The sequence below is a fragment of the Buteo buteo genome, chromosome 20 (assembly GCF_964188355.1).
Source record: "Buteo buteo chromosome 20, bButBut1.hap1.1, whole genome shotgun sequence".
NCBI classification, from domain to species: domain Eukaryota; kingdom Metazoa; phylum Chordata; class Aves; order Accipitriformes; family Accipitridae; genus Buteo; species Buteo buteo.
The window spans coordinates 8,311,731-8,327,828 of NC_134190.1; the positions used below are offsets into that span (position 1 = coordinate 8,311,731).

The 16,098-nt window shown below is 40.5% G+C and overlaps 2 protein-coding genes across 5 annotated transcripts in view; one reads left to right on the plus strand and one right to left on the minus strand.

Moving 5' to 3' along the window:
- The window catches only part of JARID2 (jumonji and AT-rich interaction domain containing 2), a 224,186-nt gene extending 211,842 nt beyond the window's left edge, over positions 1-12,344 (plus strand). For 2 of the 3 annotated variants that reach the window (XM_075052291.1, XM_075052294.1), the window contains 4 exons: positions 4,484-4,614; positions 6,690-6,873; positions 8,408-8,515; positions 10,423-12,344. In XM_075052291.1, the coding sequence (XP_074908392.1) occupies positions 4,484-4,614; positions 6,690-6,873; positions 8,408-8,515; positions 10,423-10,599 (600 nt within the window). In that variant the 3' untranslated portion in view covers positions 10,600-12,344. Of the gene's footprint in view, positions 1-4,483; positions 4,615-5,328; positions 6,034-6,689; positions 6,874-8,407; positions 8,516-10,422 lie in introns of those variants that run through there. The other variant, XM_075052293.1, reaches the window with a different exon arrangement.
- Positions 12,345-13,027: 683 nt separating this feature from the next.
- DTNBP1 (dystrobrevin binding protein 1) overlaps positions 13,028-16,098 on the minus strand; it is a 69,851-nt gene continuing 66,780 nt past the window's right edge. For both annotated transcript variants that reach the window (XM_075052296.1, XM_075052295.1), the window contains one exon: positions 13,028-13,946. In XM_075052296.1, coding sequence (XP_074908397.1) covers positions 13,699-13,946 — 248 coding nt within the window. In that variant the 3' untranslated portion in view covers positions 13,028-13,698. The remainder of the gene's footprint in view (positions 13,947-16,098) is intronic.

Consider the following 16,098-nt stretch of genomic DNA (forward strand, 5'->3'; position numbering starts at 1 on the left):
AAAAGAGCTTGTATAAAACCTGTGTAAAGGGACAGACAGGTTCCACCTAAACCACACAGGTTGCTGGCTTTTAAAAACAGCCTAAGAGCTCCTGAAATTTTAAACTAAGGATGAGAAGAAAGTTTACAGGTGTGGTGGAAGAATTTGTGTTTGGAGTGGCAAAGGGGTAACTCTGTATCCTCAAATAAGGTGTTGGGCAAAGTCAGTAAAACTCATTTAGGAAGCAGGAAAACAGAATATTGGGACTAAATGAATGAACTCCAGTCTAGAGGTTTGGAAATAAGAAGGAACGTCTGGTTTTAAAGGGCCTACCAGAAACTTGGTGGAAAGAAGACACTCGGCCGGTACCGTAATACAAGAGGAAGAAGTACATAGGAAAGATGGAGTTAGTCATCCAGTTGGAGCAGCACTGCTGCACACAGAAGAGAGCTTATGGTCAAATAAGCCAGGTTTAACTCTGTCACCAGTGACAGGCTCCCTGTGCACTGATCTTCCTGTCCTAAATAGGAAAAGCATGGTATTAGCCCTGTGCTCCTGACTGTCCAGCCAAGATGTTGGCAGGGGCCGAATATGTATCCCCCCCAAGTTTTAGTTTGGGTGAGGAATGTGCCTTTAAAAGGCCACATAATTACCACTCCTTGGTTCCTATCACAGAGCTGTCTTAGCCTGAGCAGACTGGGTTGCTTTCAGATGAAACCAAATGGGAAGAGGCACGCTAGAAGTGCACCTGATGTCCTCCAAACACCGGTGCCACAGTGGCCACAGGACCAGGCTAGACTGCTCTGAAGTAAAGCTGTTGGCTTTACGCACACGTTCTGTGGATGTTTGGGTCCTCGGCATCAACTGTACCGCTCCACACGTCCGCCCCTCCTGCTTTGCCATACTGGATGCTGCGTAGGCATAGCCTGTGTCGTACTAAAGGAGGCGAGAGAAGCTGCGAGGACAGGACACATGATGATGATAGGAAACGGTGGCATCCTCCACGTGATGAGGATAGTGGTTGTGTTGGTGTGCGACCGAAATGACTTCAGGGAGCAGCTAGTCAGGAAATCCACGCAAGGAGAAGAAACTGTCGTCTCCCTTCTCAGTAATGGTGGAGCCCAGTTTAAAACATCATTATGAAAGAGCTGCACTGTGATGGTGAGCAGAGATTACGAACTTTGAAAGAGCAGTAAAAAGCAAAATAGCCACTACTGTGGTGTTTCATTTCAAAAGACAGCCTCGCGTAAAAACAAGGAAGCTTGTTAAATTGAGAATGCAGAGAGAAGGGTTAAGTGTTTGCGTGCAGCACAGAAATTGTTTAAAGATGCTGTGTTAGAGGCTCACAACACATGCACATTGCTTAGCAAAAAAATTTCAAAAGGCATACCCCCACTAAACTTGGCATGGCTAAACACCAGGAGAAAGGAGTCTGTTTGAAATGAGACCAAAAAATCCCTTTTGTGTCCAAAAGATGAAAATGCAAATAAAACAACCACTCGAGCAAGATGCATGTAAATACACACAAACGCAGACCAAAAAGAGATTTCAAAGAGCAACTTCCTAAAGGCCAAAAGAAAAAATAAATGTGGAAAAGAATGAGACCAGGGCAATCAACATGGCTTTTGCAGTGAGGTTGTGGCCCCCAGGCCTTGAAACTTTTGGAAGGATGTATGGACAAAAGAGATCCAGTTGACAGTCTGTGAGCATTTCTGGAAGACTCTTGGCGAGGTTCCTCAGAAAAGGGCTCTTAAATTAACCTGCCATGGGTTGAGAGGGAAAGTTCATGCACTGAAAAAGAACTCATTTAAAGAGAAACAGAGGATGCAAACACATGGTCAGTTTTTATCATGGAGGGAGGTCTCTTCCTGCGCTCCTCAGGAATTTGTGCTAAGACCAGTACAGTTCAACATATCCATAAATAACCTAGAAAGGGAAGTGAATAGCAAAACTAATCCTTTGTAACGAGGATATTAATGGTAATGATGGCAAAAATTAAAGCTATGAGGTGTTACAGAAAGATTTCACGATACTGAGTGGTCTGAGTGAAAAAATGGGTTGATAAATTTTAAATGACTCAGGAGTAAAAAAGAATCCTAATTTGACAGACACAGTGATGGGCTCTGAATGAGCTCTTGCTCCTGAGAAAAGAGGTCTTTGGATTCCTATGGAGCTGCCAGCCAAGTGCTCCAGAGAGGTTTCAAAAAAAAACTTGAATGTTAGGAAATGTAAGGAGAGAATAGAGAACAAAGCAGAAATATCACTATGGCACTGTGTAGGCTCTTGCTATGGCCATGGCTTAAATACTGGAGCAATTCTGAATCCCTAATTGCAAAAGTAATATAGGGGAACTAGAAAAAGCACAGTGGAGATTGATGATTAAAGGTATGAATTAGCCTCTGTATTAAATAGAAGAGGACTACTCAGCCTGGAAAATTGATGACCAAGAGACATATATGATAATAAGACCAGACCAGAAGTGGCAGGGCGATGATAATTACAATATGAATGTTCACTGTCTCTCATAACATTGAAAAATGTGTCATTAAAAGGAATGATTAGGCAGCATGTCAAAAGCAAACAAAAGTCTGTTTTAAAATACTTATCTGTGTATTTCAGTACTGTATGGAAGAGAAAAATGTACATGAATTCAGAAACGCAGATAAATGCACAGATCCAGTGAGTTGTGCTAAACACAGCACAGACCGGGTTTTGGGCTCAGGATGTCCCTGAGCTGCCAGCCAGCAGGAGCGTACCTCGCTTTTTTTTCTCCAGCACTGTGGCCTGTTATCCTGGCTGCCTGTGTCGCCTGCGTGGGCTTTTGGTCTGGCTTGGAGTGGCTGTTCTTAGGCAGCCTCAGACAATATGCTAAGCAAATCTAACATGTAACCAGACTTGTCGTATCACTCCTAAAAGTGCAGCTGTTCCGACCCCAGGCAGGCTCTAGCAGAACCTTCTGAAGAACACTTTTCTTACCTATGACCCTCTTTTGAATGCTTTTTGGTCAGCAAAGGTTACTAATCCATTTTATGATACGTGTTAGTTATCACTTCAATGCATGCAATCTGTGCAATTAAAAATGTTGAATTTTATGATGGAATGGTTCTGATAAAAGAAATACCAAGAGCATTTAATGAGGGTTACAAAACAGGTGAAAAAAATCTAAGGTTAAACATAAATCTTCATTTTTGTTTGTGATGAGTAGGTATTCGGTGGGCTTAACCCCTAACTGAAATGGCACCTTCACATTACGCTCCAGTGTTAGCATCAGCTGAAACTTTTCAGATGTTATATAAAACAAAACGTACCTCTTCAGACACTGGGGAAAACTCTAGACTTTTCCCAACTGCAGAGTAAATCAAGAAATTTGCCTACGTAAGAGTTAGCAAAAGGATTAAAGCTACCAAAATCACTCAGTTTGTATTGATAGGAATGAAAGATGCAGTTTTAAAAGCTTACATGGAGGGGAACTGGTGACAGGCAAAACTGAGCAGAACTGAAACCCTCTCTTTTTGCCTTTTGTCTCTTTTCCCTGACATCTGCCTACTTTGCTAGTTGTGATCTTTAATTCTTAACTACCTACTATATTTTTAGTGCCGTAAAAGATGCAAAATCATAGCAGTCCTGGGTTTCAAGCAGGTCAGACCACTAGATCTTACTGGATGGCCGAGAGTGCAAACAGCATATTACTGAGCTTAAGTGATTGGGTTACTGCTCTTGGCCTCCACAGGAAAAGAATTCTTAGGGAGGGAATTTTGAGGTGTTTGTTGGTTCCTCCGCTTAAGTGAACTGCGTGCTAACCTATGCCTGGGCATCCTTCTCTTTTCATTTTTCTCATTTTCTTCACATCTCTCCTATTCTTGTTTTTTCCACTGATGTTTAATTTTCTTTTTTGAAAAAAGGGTACGCCTGAACTGTGGTGACGCTGGAATATTTGCATTTGGTTTCACTCTCTTTGTATATGCAGACTTTCCTCTGCATTAAATTTCACAGTAAAGCATATTAGAAGATAGCATACAGATTGATTTCTTAGCATAAATGCCATCATGCATTACAGGTACTTTTTTGCTCTCTATTGGTGACTTTGAAAGAAAATAAAATGTTAGATATAACAGGCACTAGGGTAGTCCCTGAGAAAGTAGTTTACTGTGCCTGGTAGCATGTGTTTGGTTTAGGTTTTTGAGTTCTGTTCTGTGGCATTGGTTCACCTAAAGCACATGCAGAAAATCTTTATTGGTCCTTTCCACAGGAAGACCCAATTCAGCAAAGCACTTGGGCATCTGGCTTTCCACTGAAAGGACTGATATGTAATACAAGTTTATTTCATTATGAAGTTAGGTTCTGGATGTAAGTTAGGAACATAAATACTTTGTTTAATTTGGACTATAGAAAGCTCTTACTTTTTATTGTTTTAAAAGGCTACTTTTTGCTACATTGGATTCATTCTAGGTAACTTTTTATTTTCAAATTTGCTCAAGAACTAATTTGGCAATTTCTGTCCCAGGAAATGAAGAGACGACGTATAGCCAAACCATTTTCAATGGAAAAGTTGCTTTATCAGATTGCAACAGCAGAAGCAAAAAAGGAAAATGGACCGACTCTGAGTACGATATCATCACTTCTTGGGGAGCTCAGGTAACGAATTGGGGGCCTGTCGTACCTATTTTGTTTTCATTGACAGTCTCCAGAGGTGGATGACGTAAGTAACCCTTTCAGACACGTCTTTCACCTACTTAACCAAGCAAAAGCCCAGCAAACATACTTGAAGACAGCCGCACGTGGAAGAAGCAATTTCCTTGGCTGTATCTGATGGGAGAGTGCCCATGGTTAGGATGCCTTACTCTTAGGAATTCCCTACTTTGGGCACTATCAAAGAATTAAAAATACAGTTTGCCTTGGGTTTTTATTTTGTTGATTCTTGGTGCCGAGAGTCAAGATTTCCTGATGCATTATGTGAACTCCATGGTGCCAAGTGGTTAAATACGTTTCTTCAGCTTTTCAGCCTCTTGGCATCAGTAGCCACTGTCAATCCATGTCTGTAATGGGTTTTGCACCAGGAACCCTTGTCTTCAGCATCAAAATTGTTACACTACAGTTGTAGGAGGTACTTTGTATGCAGAAAGTTGTCTTGATTTAAACCATTGAATAAGTGAGCAGCTTATGCATGGGTGCTAATGCATCTTGCATTAGAACTTGGAATGTTTTAAAGAAAAAAACCTTCACACTCCTTCTTCTTTCCAGTATTAAGGAAACATGTTTAGGGTTTCTCTTAAGATAGGTAAAAAAAGAAAATACAATGTTGCCTGGCTTCCTGTGTAATGATCTTCTCTTTTGTTCCCTACCATGTAGTTGCTACCTATCTTTCAAGTTTGTGACAACTGGTACTCGAGATGTCAAGAAAGTTTTGATGAATGGAATCTACAAACTGTATTTAACTAACTAGCATGTTCATTTGGAAAATTTCCAGTGACATATTGAAGGGGAAAACAGCCCATGTGTTGTTTTAGTGTTCAGAAAGAAATACAAAGAGGTGTGCTGACTGCTTTACCTGCAGCTGGTTCCCCTGTGGGAATAATCACTTCCAAGTGCCTTTTTTTTTTTTTTTTTCTTTTTTTTTTTCCTTGAAGAGGAAAAGTCTGCAAGTGCGAAAGGTGAAACAGAAATGTTGGTGCTTGCTGTTAGACCATCACATCGACCTCTATCAGAGTGGTTCTCAAACTTGTTCTCATGTTTAGGTTGGAATTCTCTGGCGGATATTGGTCCTTCCTGTGGCTGCTTATGTAAAACAAAATCCCAAACAACAAAACCTGAAAAAAACCAAAGTGGAACACTGTACCATATTTTTTTTTTCCTTTGTTTTGTTTTGCGTGTTTGTTCTGTGTCTTTTGCTGCCTCCCCTCCTGATCTGCCTTGGTTGCTCAGTTTTCCCATGCCATTCGCTTAGCTTGGCTCTCCACCCATCTTCAGCTGTGTCTGGTGGTGAGCTTTTTTATTCTCCCTTTCCATCTGCTCAGCTTACTCCACACTTGCTGTCTTCCACTCAGCTCCAACCCGACCTGCTCTCCTAATGCTGTATAGTTCAGCATAGGAAGTATTGTCCACCTTGCGGACGCCGTGGGTGAAGGGCGGCTGGAGGGCTTAGTCTTTATTCTTAATTGACATCTCCTTCTTTTTCCCCTGGGTGTACAGCAAGATCTTCGTCTTTTGGCACAATCACTTGCCCTGCTCCCCCTTTCCTGCCTGAAGCACCTCATGGCAGCAGGTCCTTGGTTCATCTCTGCCTCCTGATGAAGGTGGCTTATGTTACTGCTGACAGCAACGGCTCCTCCTCCTCAAGGTGGCTTTTGGCAACTTCAGGAATGACAGTCATGTTAGCCACATCTCCCGACTCTCCACATGGCCCCGAGCAACCATCGACCTCCAGGAAGTACTCGGCAGTCCCCAGTTCTCTGAGGAGCAGTTTGAGAACCACTGGCTTGATACAGTGGTCGCTGTTAAAATCCGGAGATAGCTTTTGCAATTAGGCAGCGTTTCTGTGGTGCTGGCTGTCTCTCGCCATGCGTAGGGAATGGCACCAACCTCCAACAACACTCAGGGCTTTGCTGTGTGGAGCTAAGGTTTCAGTGATGATCGTGGTAAAAGGGTGATTACATGTGGTTTTGTGGTGGTATGAGGCGATGCCAATGTCTAATTGCGTAAAACATTCACAGGGACACGGAGCTGAGGCAGCGGCGGCAGCTTTACGAGGCAGGTCTCCATTCTTCAGCGCGCTATGGCAGCCACGACAGCAGCAGCACGGGGATGGATGGAAAGAAAAAGCCTCGAAAGTGGTTGCAGTTAGAAACGTCAGAGAGGAGATGTCAGATTTGTCAGCACCTGTGCTACCTTTCCATGGTGAGTAAAATCACTTGCCACCACTGGGGTACTGTCCCCCTGTTCTAAGGTCCTCTAATGGGCTATAAGCGCTTGAGAGACAGCACGTGACTATGGAGTCATCTCATGCACTCCGCACAAGACGCGGAGATGTTGATTTGGTTTGTGTCAGAACATTTATCACCTTGGGCAGCGGTGACAGAAGACAACGGCTAGTGTCAGCTGGCTTCCCTTCCCCTGTAAGAACGGGATGCACTAGTCACTCAGCTGCTCTCGGACACCCATGAGCAGATCTGCATTGCACTAGGAGGGGTAAGAAAGATACCTGTAGGTTGCTGATAGTAGTAAATCATGGCGTAACAGTTCTCGGGATGAGCTAGCAACTCAAATGCATGCCCCGAGTCTCAGGCATGCAGCCACAGCCTGTGCTGCGACAATTTCCCTGCAAGCTAAATTGCAGGGTAGATGTATCTTATCTATCAAGCTAAAATGCTGTTTGCCAACCTGCCTGCTCAAAAATAGAAGTCACGCCCATAAACTTTTTCTCTTTTTAGAAGTAATTGCCTACTGGGTTTTGAAGGTGTGCTAACCACTGTGGTGACACTTGCAAGTTTTTAGCTATATGCAGAACATCTAGAAATACAGCAATTTCATTAAAAATACCAAAAGCCTCTCCCACAACCTTATGTACCACTTAATTCCAAGATCAGGTATTTAAATAAACATAATACAGTGCATGTGAGTGCATATTCAGTCCTTTTTCTGTCATCTTTTGGGGTTTTTTGGTTATAAATGTTAGGTTTTTGATGGAAATACAATGTAACTGTTAAATGATCAGATGTAGCTGTTTCCTTCCCTAAGACAGAATATGTTCAGTTTATATTGTGTCTTTAGACCCCTGTTTAAGCAGCACTAGTTTGAAGTAACTATAAAATGAGTTTATTTTAAAAAACAACCAACCAAACCCTCTTAATTCTGGTCTGTTTGCTCTGGAGTAAGCGTAATTGAGGGAGGGATTTTTCCTTGTCACTCTTAACAGCAGTAAGGGACAAAAACTCAACTTGGTTGTCAAATTCCAAGCCGATGGTGTAGGCTTGGCAAGTAGCCAGCTGAGCAAGTGTGACCTCTGCTGAATGAGACAGTAGCTGAGGAATCCTGTGGCTAAGCTTCTGATTTTATCTTTATTCAAGACAGCATTTGAAGTAATGGGAAATGGTTGCTTTCAGGAAATCTTTCAGCTACATATTAGATACCAATAAAGCTTCATGCATATATCGTTATTCGAATTTGGCATTCATTACTATTGGTGTTTTTTTGAAATAAATTATATGTATTTGCCAACATTAGCACTCAAAAAAAGGGATATGTACTTCTTCTTACACATTCTGAATAATTTCGCAATGTCTAATGCTTCTTGTTTATGCCTTCTTCCACTAACTTGTAGTAAAATACAGGTTTAATAATTCAGACAATAATTCAATACTGTGTGTATAACCTGGCTACAGTTTGGAGCTTACGGCATTTCTTCCCCCCGCCCCCCTGCATTTTTATATAGGTTGTACAGGAGAATGAAAATGTTGTCTTCTGCTTGGAGTGTGCCCTGCGGCATGTGGAAAAACAGAAGTCTTGTCGGGGACTGAAAATGATGTACCGTTATGATGAGGTCTGTACAATAGAGCTTTGTGATGCTGGTGAGCTTTGATACTGAAAACGTGGGAGCAGACTTAACTCTGCCTTTGTCCTACCAAGACCTCAGGAGACTGTGCTTGATTTTTTTGGTGTGGGAAGAATGTGCTTTATTATGATCTAAGTAAAAGAAATAGAAGGAAACGTGATTACAAAGATGAAACCTGAAGCGTAAACTGCATGAATATGTGTTACAGCACAGAGAAGCCATTTAACGCTTTGGGATGCTGTAGAACATGAGGCTATGCTTTGACTGGTTAACTTATGGTTACTTGTGTACTGTAGGATAACTTCTGTTGATAACTGAAAGTTCACACTGGGTTACTCCAATCCAGCCTGAACGTTCTTTAAGGCAAACTCGTAGAGTACGTTTAGATGAGAGGTCTGGTAATGGCTTCAAGCAGATGTGATGATGAATAATCACAGAACTCAAGCTGGTGGTTTAGGACAGTGCCTGGGTTCTGGGCTACTGCTGCACTGCAGAACAGTCAGGAAATGTCTCTCTACCTGTCTGGTTAGCTCCGTTCCTCCATTGTGTGTGAGGGGATGGGTAAGGAATAGAGAGTGGGGGAGCTTTTTACTGTTAGCCTGAACTGTGGATAGTGAAGCAGTGGGAGAAAGTATAAAATCAGCTCTTGGAGATTAGTGCTGGTACAAGTAGCTTTTTGAGACGGGCTTCTCAGCAGTTTCTGAGGTATGTGCATAGAGGCATGGCAGAGAAACCCAAAAGGTCAAAATAACTCTGAGGAAGATCATGCCCTTACAGCTTTGTTAATTTTTAATTGTAGACTCTGTTCTGATATCAGGTACTGTAGATATAAACAAGTGCAACCTACAAAGCTCCGACAACAGTGAAACTGCCTTTGTAATGTGATAAACACCAAAGCGTTTCAGGAAGTTATTCAGAAATTTTAATGTATTTCTCCTATTCCTGAGATTATTCAGTCCCTTACATCCTGTGTTAATTCTATTGAGGTTTTCAAAGCCACTCTTTCCGGCAGAATCACATACAATAATTATTTTTGCTAGGTTTTGTAATTACAAAGTAGATATTTTAGGCTGCACTGGGAAAGGCAAGAAAACCTCTCCTTTGATACTGGATGATGGTGATAATTTTTTTCGAAAGTAAAAAACGGTCACAAAGTTTCTACATTTCTGAAAGATACTAACTGCATGCCTGGTTATTATTACAGATTTTTGGGGGCAGGCTATGAAAGGGCAGAGAGATAACCTGCATGTCAAGTGCCATTTGTTAAATCTATTTAACTGTTAGGCAGACTTAATTAAGAAGCTATTTCAACTTTGCACAAAAATAACTTCCCAACATTCTCACTAGGATGGGACAGCCAGTTCAGAAAAATCTCCCCCTCAATACCCCACAGTTTATCAAATCCCTGAATGCAATGGAATTAGGAGTAGCGTTGTAGCCAAGACACTTTGATGTGCAGTTCAAAGACTCCTGTCTCTTGCCGATCCTGGTGCCATGGACCTGTAGCCCTTTTTCTGCATGGCAGCAGGTTTTAAATTGTATCTGAAGAACGTTTCTGACCCTAGTGAAGTAGTAACCTTGCAGCCCAGCCTCTTTAATCTTGCTTGGTGGCCAGAGCTCAGACGTTTCTAGTTCTGCTGATTACTGTCTTTAAGTTTGGAGGGGGAAAGCTTCAGCAAGGGCAGTATTTGGACTACTACCCAGTACATTTTACAAAACTCCTGGTTGTGAATAAGTAGTATATGAGCAAAGCTTCTGCACAGTTTGAAAATATATAGTTCCCCCAGTTAAATGCTTTCAGTCAAAAAGGCCAGCACTACATCTCTGTTCATCAGAAGTGACTGGCGAAAGAGCAGATGCTAATTTGTGTTTTGTTTTTCCCACTTCCTGAACAGGAACAAATAATCAGTCTAGTCAATCAAATCTGCGGAAAAGTATCTGGTAAAAATGGCAGCATTGAGAACTGTATCAGCAAGCCTACACCAAAAAGAGGACCTCGTAAGAGAGCGACAGTTGACGTGCCATCATCTAGGCTTTCATCCTCCAGTTCATCCAAAAGTGCTTCAAGTTAATCCTGAAGATGCCAACACTCTCATTTTGTCAATTTATATATATTTTTTGTAATTATTATACCATAGTTTGGAGTACTTGCTGTAGAATACAAGCTGTCTTTGCACTAGCTCTAAAGAAGATTTTCTTCTGGTTTTAGAGAACTAATTTTGTTTTAGCATTAAACTGTTGAATTTTTTTTTGTACTTAGAATAGATAGATACAGCAGTCTGATTTTTTTAAACTGCCGTATGTTCACTGTTTTAAAACCGGCAAGGGGCTGATAAAATATTAATTTGTATTGTCCCTATGGCTGAAAAAATAAAAAGCCTTTTTGGTAACTGTGAAAAAAGGCTTTTAACCCATTTTTTGAATAGGTTAAAGTTTGATGTGTTTTATAATTTGTTCTCCAGTCATGTGAGCAGATTTTTCTAGAGAGAAAAGGGATAGGAGACAAAAACTTGAAAGAAATTGCTTTACTTTGGCTGTCTTTTATTCTGTCACGGCAAGATGAGTTTTGTAATTTTTTAAATTGGAGAATACACACTTTCTTTGGGAGGTTATGGCAGCTGAAGATGGACTTTGTTTCCTAACTGTAGGCAAAAGTAGGAGATTTGGAGTATGTTCTCTTTTACCAGCACATCACTATGCATCTGTTTTGAGGGGGAAAAATAAAAAATTTAAAAAAAAAAAAAAAAAAAAAAGGAGGAAAAAAGACTGCCTGCCTTGAGGAGTCATGTGAGGGAAAACTGTGCCTGATTTCATTAGGAAATCCATTCTGTTATTTTTTGGTGCTGTTGGCTACTTTATCAAAAACCCTTCAATAGCATCCTTTAAAAAAAAAAAAAGAAAAAAGAAAAAAAGTGATTGAAGCCATAAGTGCTTCTTTTGTCATAGACGTGCAATCTTTCTAACATTCCATTTCCATTCCACTGCTGTTTTTCACACCTTTACACAGTCAAGCATTAATTTTTGTTTTGAATTTGTTTCATTATATGATCACATTTAGAGCCACTAGCAGGTCTGCGTATTTCTTTTGAATGTGAAAATGCATTTGCTTTCATCTTGTCTATTTTTTCTCTTCATGTTGTAACAAAAAAGAAAAATCACACCTTTTGTACATATGCCTGTAAATTTTTTTAAATACTTGAGCCTTTTCTTGGGGTGGGGGGAGGGATGGCGAAGAGACAAGATGAAGAAAAGCCTTACGTTTCACTTTCTTCATCGGTTGGATTGGATGCTTACAGGGTTTTTCTTGTAACATTTATAAGTGCTGCTTACATCACTGAACAACAACAAAAAATAATAATGGAGTAGCTGTTGCCCTTTTCTGGTTGTGTGTACAGTATGTGTGGAATAAAAAAGGGAAAATGTTTTCACAAACTGTTTTGTTTCGTAATTGAATTCAACAATACCGTAGCTACCCATATTGCACTGAGCTTGCCAGTGGTGACTGTCAGGAAAGTCCTATAATACAATTTGTTGGTTGTTGTTGCAGAAGACTGAACTGTTTTGGAATATTTAACAATAACATAAACAGAGTCAAGTGTTTTCAAATGTGGTTGTCTGGTTTTTATGGCCTTGCTGTGTACTTTTCCCTCTTGACAGTAAACTTCTGACTATGGCTTACAGTTTGACATTTAATTTATTAGCGCTGCTCTGCTCTCTTTCCTTGTAAGGAAAGACTTCATGTTGTTTATTGCCAGTTTTTTGTTTACTTTCCAGGTTTGTACTACGAGGTTTAATAAAAAAACAAAACTTTTTTGGACATTTTGTCTGTCTTCTGGAAAGTGAGTAAAGTAAAAATTTCTTTCAACAGATGCCTTGTTAAATAGTAAATATCTAATTGTAGGTAGTGAGCTTCTAGCTTTCATTTCCTAGAGAGGGGTCAGGAAACACGTTGTCAGGTAACAGGAGATAGAGTGAATCCTTAAGGAAACTGGCCACTTCCCAGATGGCGAGCAGCAGGAGATGCCTCATTGCCAACCATTAGCTTTGTCAGGGCAGGTCTTTGGAAGGGATCTACATCACAGCTCGTCCTTTTACTTACGCTGTTTCTGATTACATTCCTTCCCTCCGTGCATGAAGAGCAGGAGCCAGGAGCCTTCTCAAAGGAGAGCAGATCCCTGCAAATAGAGTGTGAGACTTGACAAGAAACAGGTGTTAGACATGTTCAGACCTCAACTTTAGAGAAAAATAATGGCAGGAAGATGATGACAGCTATAGGTCCTAAGGCTTACAAAATGTACGTGCTTAATTTATAATTCACTTAGGTTTATTTCCCTTAAACTGCTGGCTTGCATCAGTGTAGTCAAACAGATGTTACCATGCAAAAAGTAAATTACACTGGTGCTCAATATAAATAACCATTTTTTTTTCCTAATTGCTGAATTAGTCTCCTCTGTTCACTGTCATGGATAAAATATTTGGGTAATCAAGTAAAAGACATGGTTGGGATAGAAATACTTTATTTTATCTCGAAAGAGGAGTCAGCTTGTACAATGCTAAGATACCTGCTCCATGAGGAGTGTAACATTTCAATATGCATCTCTCCTCCTTTTCAGTTTCTTTTTTTTTTTTCCTTAACACCTATGATAACTAAGTTGGTCCTGAATAAGAAATGTGAGAGAGTAGACACTGCTGCATTAGTAGACAAAGGCAGTAGGCAGACAGTAGGTAGTAAAGAGTAGAAAATAAAATAACTTTTCATTTTGGTTTGGATCCTAAATATTCAGTTGCAGCAGCTGAAAACATGCAAGGAACAATCTGGGTTCATTATTACACATCACGTCTAAGTATTTCCAATCAGCCATTTAAAGGTTAGTGGTCAAAGTAACTTGTTATCTTTCCCCTTTAATTCTCTTATACATAGTATATACAACAGTTTTACTGCTCCCCTGAGCCCCAAGACTACTGTTAAAGTGTGTGTGCTTTAGGCATTTTTTTTTTTTTTTTTTTTTAAAAACCAACCTCCACATGACTTGCAATTTTGTAAAAAGGCAGTATTACTAAGTAAAAAGATCTGGCTGTTATGCTTGGCTAGCAAATTGTTACACAGGCAAGCTCTTCATTCACTTGTTCATTCATTCAGAAGTCATTCTTAAAGGATATGGTTTTAAGATTCAAATAGTTAGAGAGTCACTTTCATCACTAACATCTGAAGCACCCTTTCTTTCAGTTACAGCAGCAAGAGCAGTGTCCACTTGAACTTCCTCTTCATCAGACTGAATAACTGGAGACTCTCCTTCACTTGCGTCTTGGCTGGCAGAGTCGGTACAGGTTGATGACAGTGAAGACAGTTTCTGTCGCAGTTCAGACTGGCTCGGAACCTGAAGACTTATCTCATTCACGTAGGTGTTGGAATCGGGCCCTTATAGTTGGGAAAAGAACAACAAAAATCAAGCTGTGGCAAGTGAATTGAGAAGTCAGTATATTAACTGAGCTCAATGACGGTTAATAAGTTGCACTCATGCTGTTTTGCTTCTTTTGCAAAGCACCATTAAAAAACCCTCCCAAAACACAAAGCTGCCTTTTGGCTTTTCAGAAGTTGATCTCAAACACAAGCCACAGGCTGGTTTTAATCTGTTTCTGATGGTGTGTACGTCTCTTGCTCATTCTAGTACTGCTAATGCTCGAGATAAATAAGGTAAGATTGCAGTTTGCCTGTTAGCCAAGACCACTTAATCCTCGTAACTGGCTTTCACAAAGTCCATTCAGACTTCAGCATGTGCTGAGAATCGTCACCAATAGGAAAATCCTCCAGACAAACTCTGTCCAACAGAACACCACAAATAAACCTGGGTGAAATAAAAACAAACCAACTGATCAACCCCAAAAAACCTAGGAGACAGGGAATAATAGTAATCTCCAGTTTTGACTAAAAATGAAGATACAGAAGCAAAACAAATTCTTGCCCACAGCATGAAAGCACTCCTCTGGTAAAGCTGTATCATAGCTTGAGTGCACAGGAATGGGGTTTTAAGACTATGCTTCCTCCATATCCTGTGCAAAAAGACTTCTAAGCAAGTTCATTGTAATGGAGTTTGAGAGTTCAGATTTCAAATATCTTAGATCTTCTTCTCTGGACGCTTCCTGGCAGTAAATAAGAAGGAAAAAGAGGGACACATCTGAACAATCTTTCTATGATGTGATCTGCCAAACAAAGCCCTTTTTTCCTTCCCTACTATACCTAACAAGGGTTTCTCTATAGTCAGGGCACCCAACTTCAGCACTGAGTAACCTTACTGAGAAAATACTCTTAAATATCCTGTGGGATTTTATATAAAAAGGTTTCAGAGGGTCAGATGGAAACAAGCTGATCACTACACCTGACCTCTGCTAAAGCTGTTTGCAGAGCCATTCTCAGTACATTGCCCTGTGACTACTCCCCACGTGCTTACCAAGTATCTGAGTTAAATTTTAACAAGAAAACAGTCTCAACAGCATCTAGAGGCAACAGAAGCTTGTTGTACTAGACACTGTTGCTCAGGTACATTTCTTGCCCTAACTAGCTGCAGTCTTAAACTCTGGACCTAAACTTGGACAGCAAGTAGCCCTGTGACATTGTTTTAGTTTCTCTTGGACCCTGGAACTCCAGGGGGAAACATGCCCTCAGCAGGTCTCCAGTTTCAACACAAGTTGATAAACATCTGGTACAACATTCACAACTGACAGCTGACCAGCCTGCCTGGACTGAAAACACCCTGCCACTCCAACTGACCGCGTCAGTCCAGGATGTCTAGTGCAACTACTGAGTTGCTTCCTCAGGTAGTACATGAATTTATATTGAACACAAGTGACACTAGGAAGACGTTTCTAAAGACACCTGTCTTTATGTTGTGCACACCAACATCCATTAGATTAATTTGCACAACACACAGAGGAAGAGTTTTCTGGAGTGGCAGAGGTGAATAAATTTTTCCATTCAACTTACCAGCTATCATGAAATGTTGCAAAACCAATGCCCATAAGCTGGCAACGCTTATAGCAAGAGAAATTTGAAAACATTTTAATGTCTTGAGCTGATTTTCATTTTTACCAGTTACTAAAATAACTTACCTGCATTCTGTGGTGTTCAGTAAAATTGTGAAACAAATCTTGCCCTGACCAACCCAGTTCTCCACTGACAGCAAAATGAAGAGTTACCTTTAAGCCATCTCATTTTTCTGAGAATGCAGACTAATGCATATTTGGCTTGATACTAGGGTGCCAGGTCCTTAAAGCAAGCACAAAAATCCCTTCTAATTCAGAGGGAAATGAATCCTCTGGAATCACAACAGCGAGATTCACAAGACTGTTACACTGCAGTAGTAGTAGTAACTGTAGAGGACTAAGTCTTGCTGCAAGCCTATGCAACCTCTGCATTCAGGTTACAGTGCTAGAAAATTACAGCACTGGCACATTAAATTACAGCGTACGTGCATATATATATAATAAATATATATACACTATCTATATATACACACTGTATTACTTACATTACAGCACAAAAGAAATTATATAGTTTTTTTCAAAGGCTAATC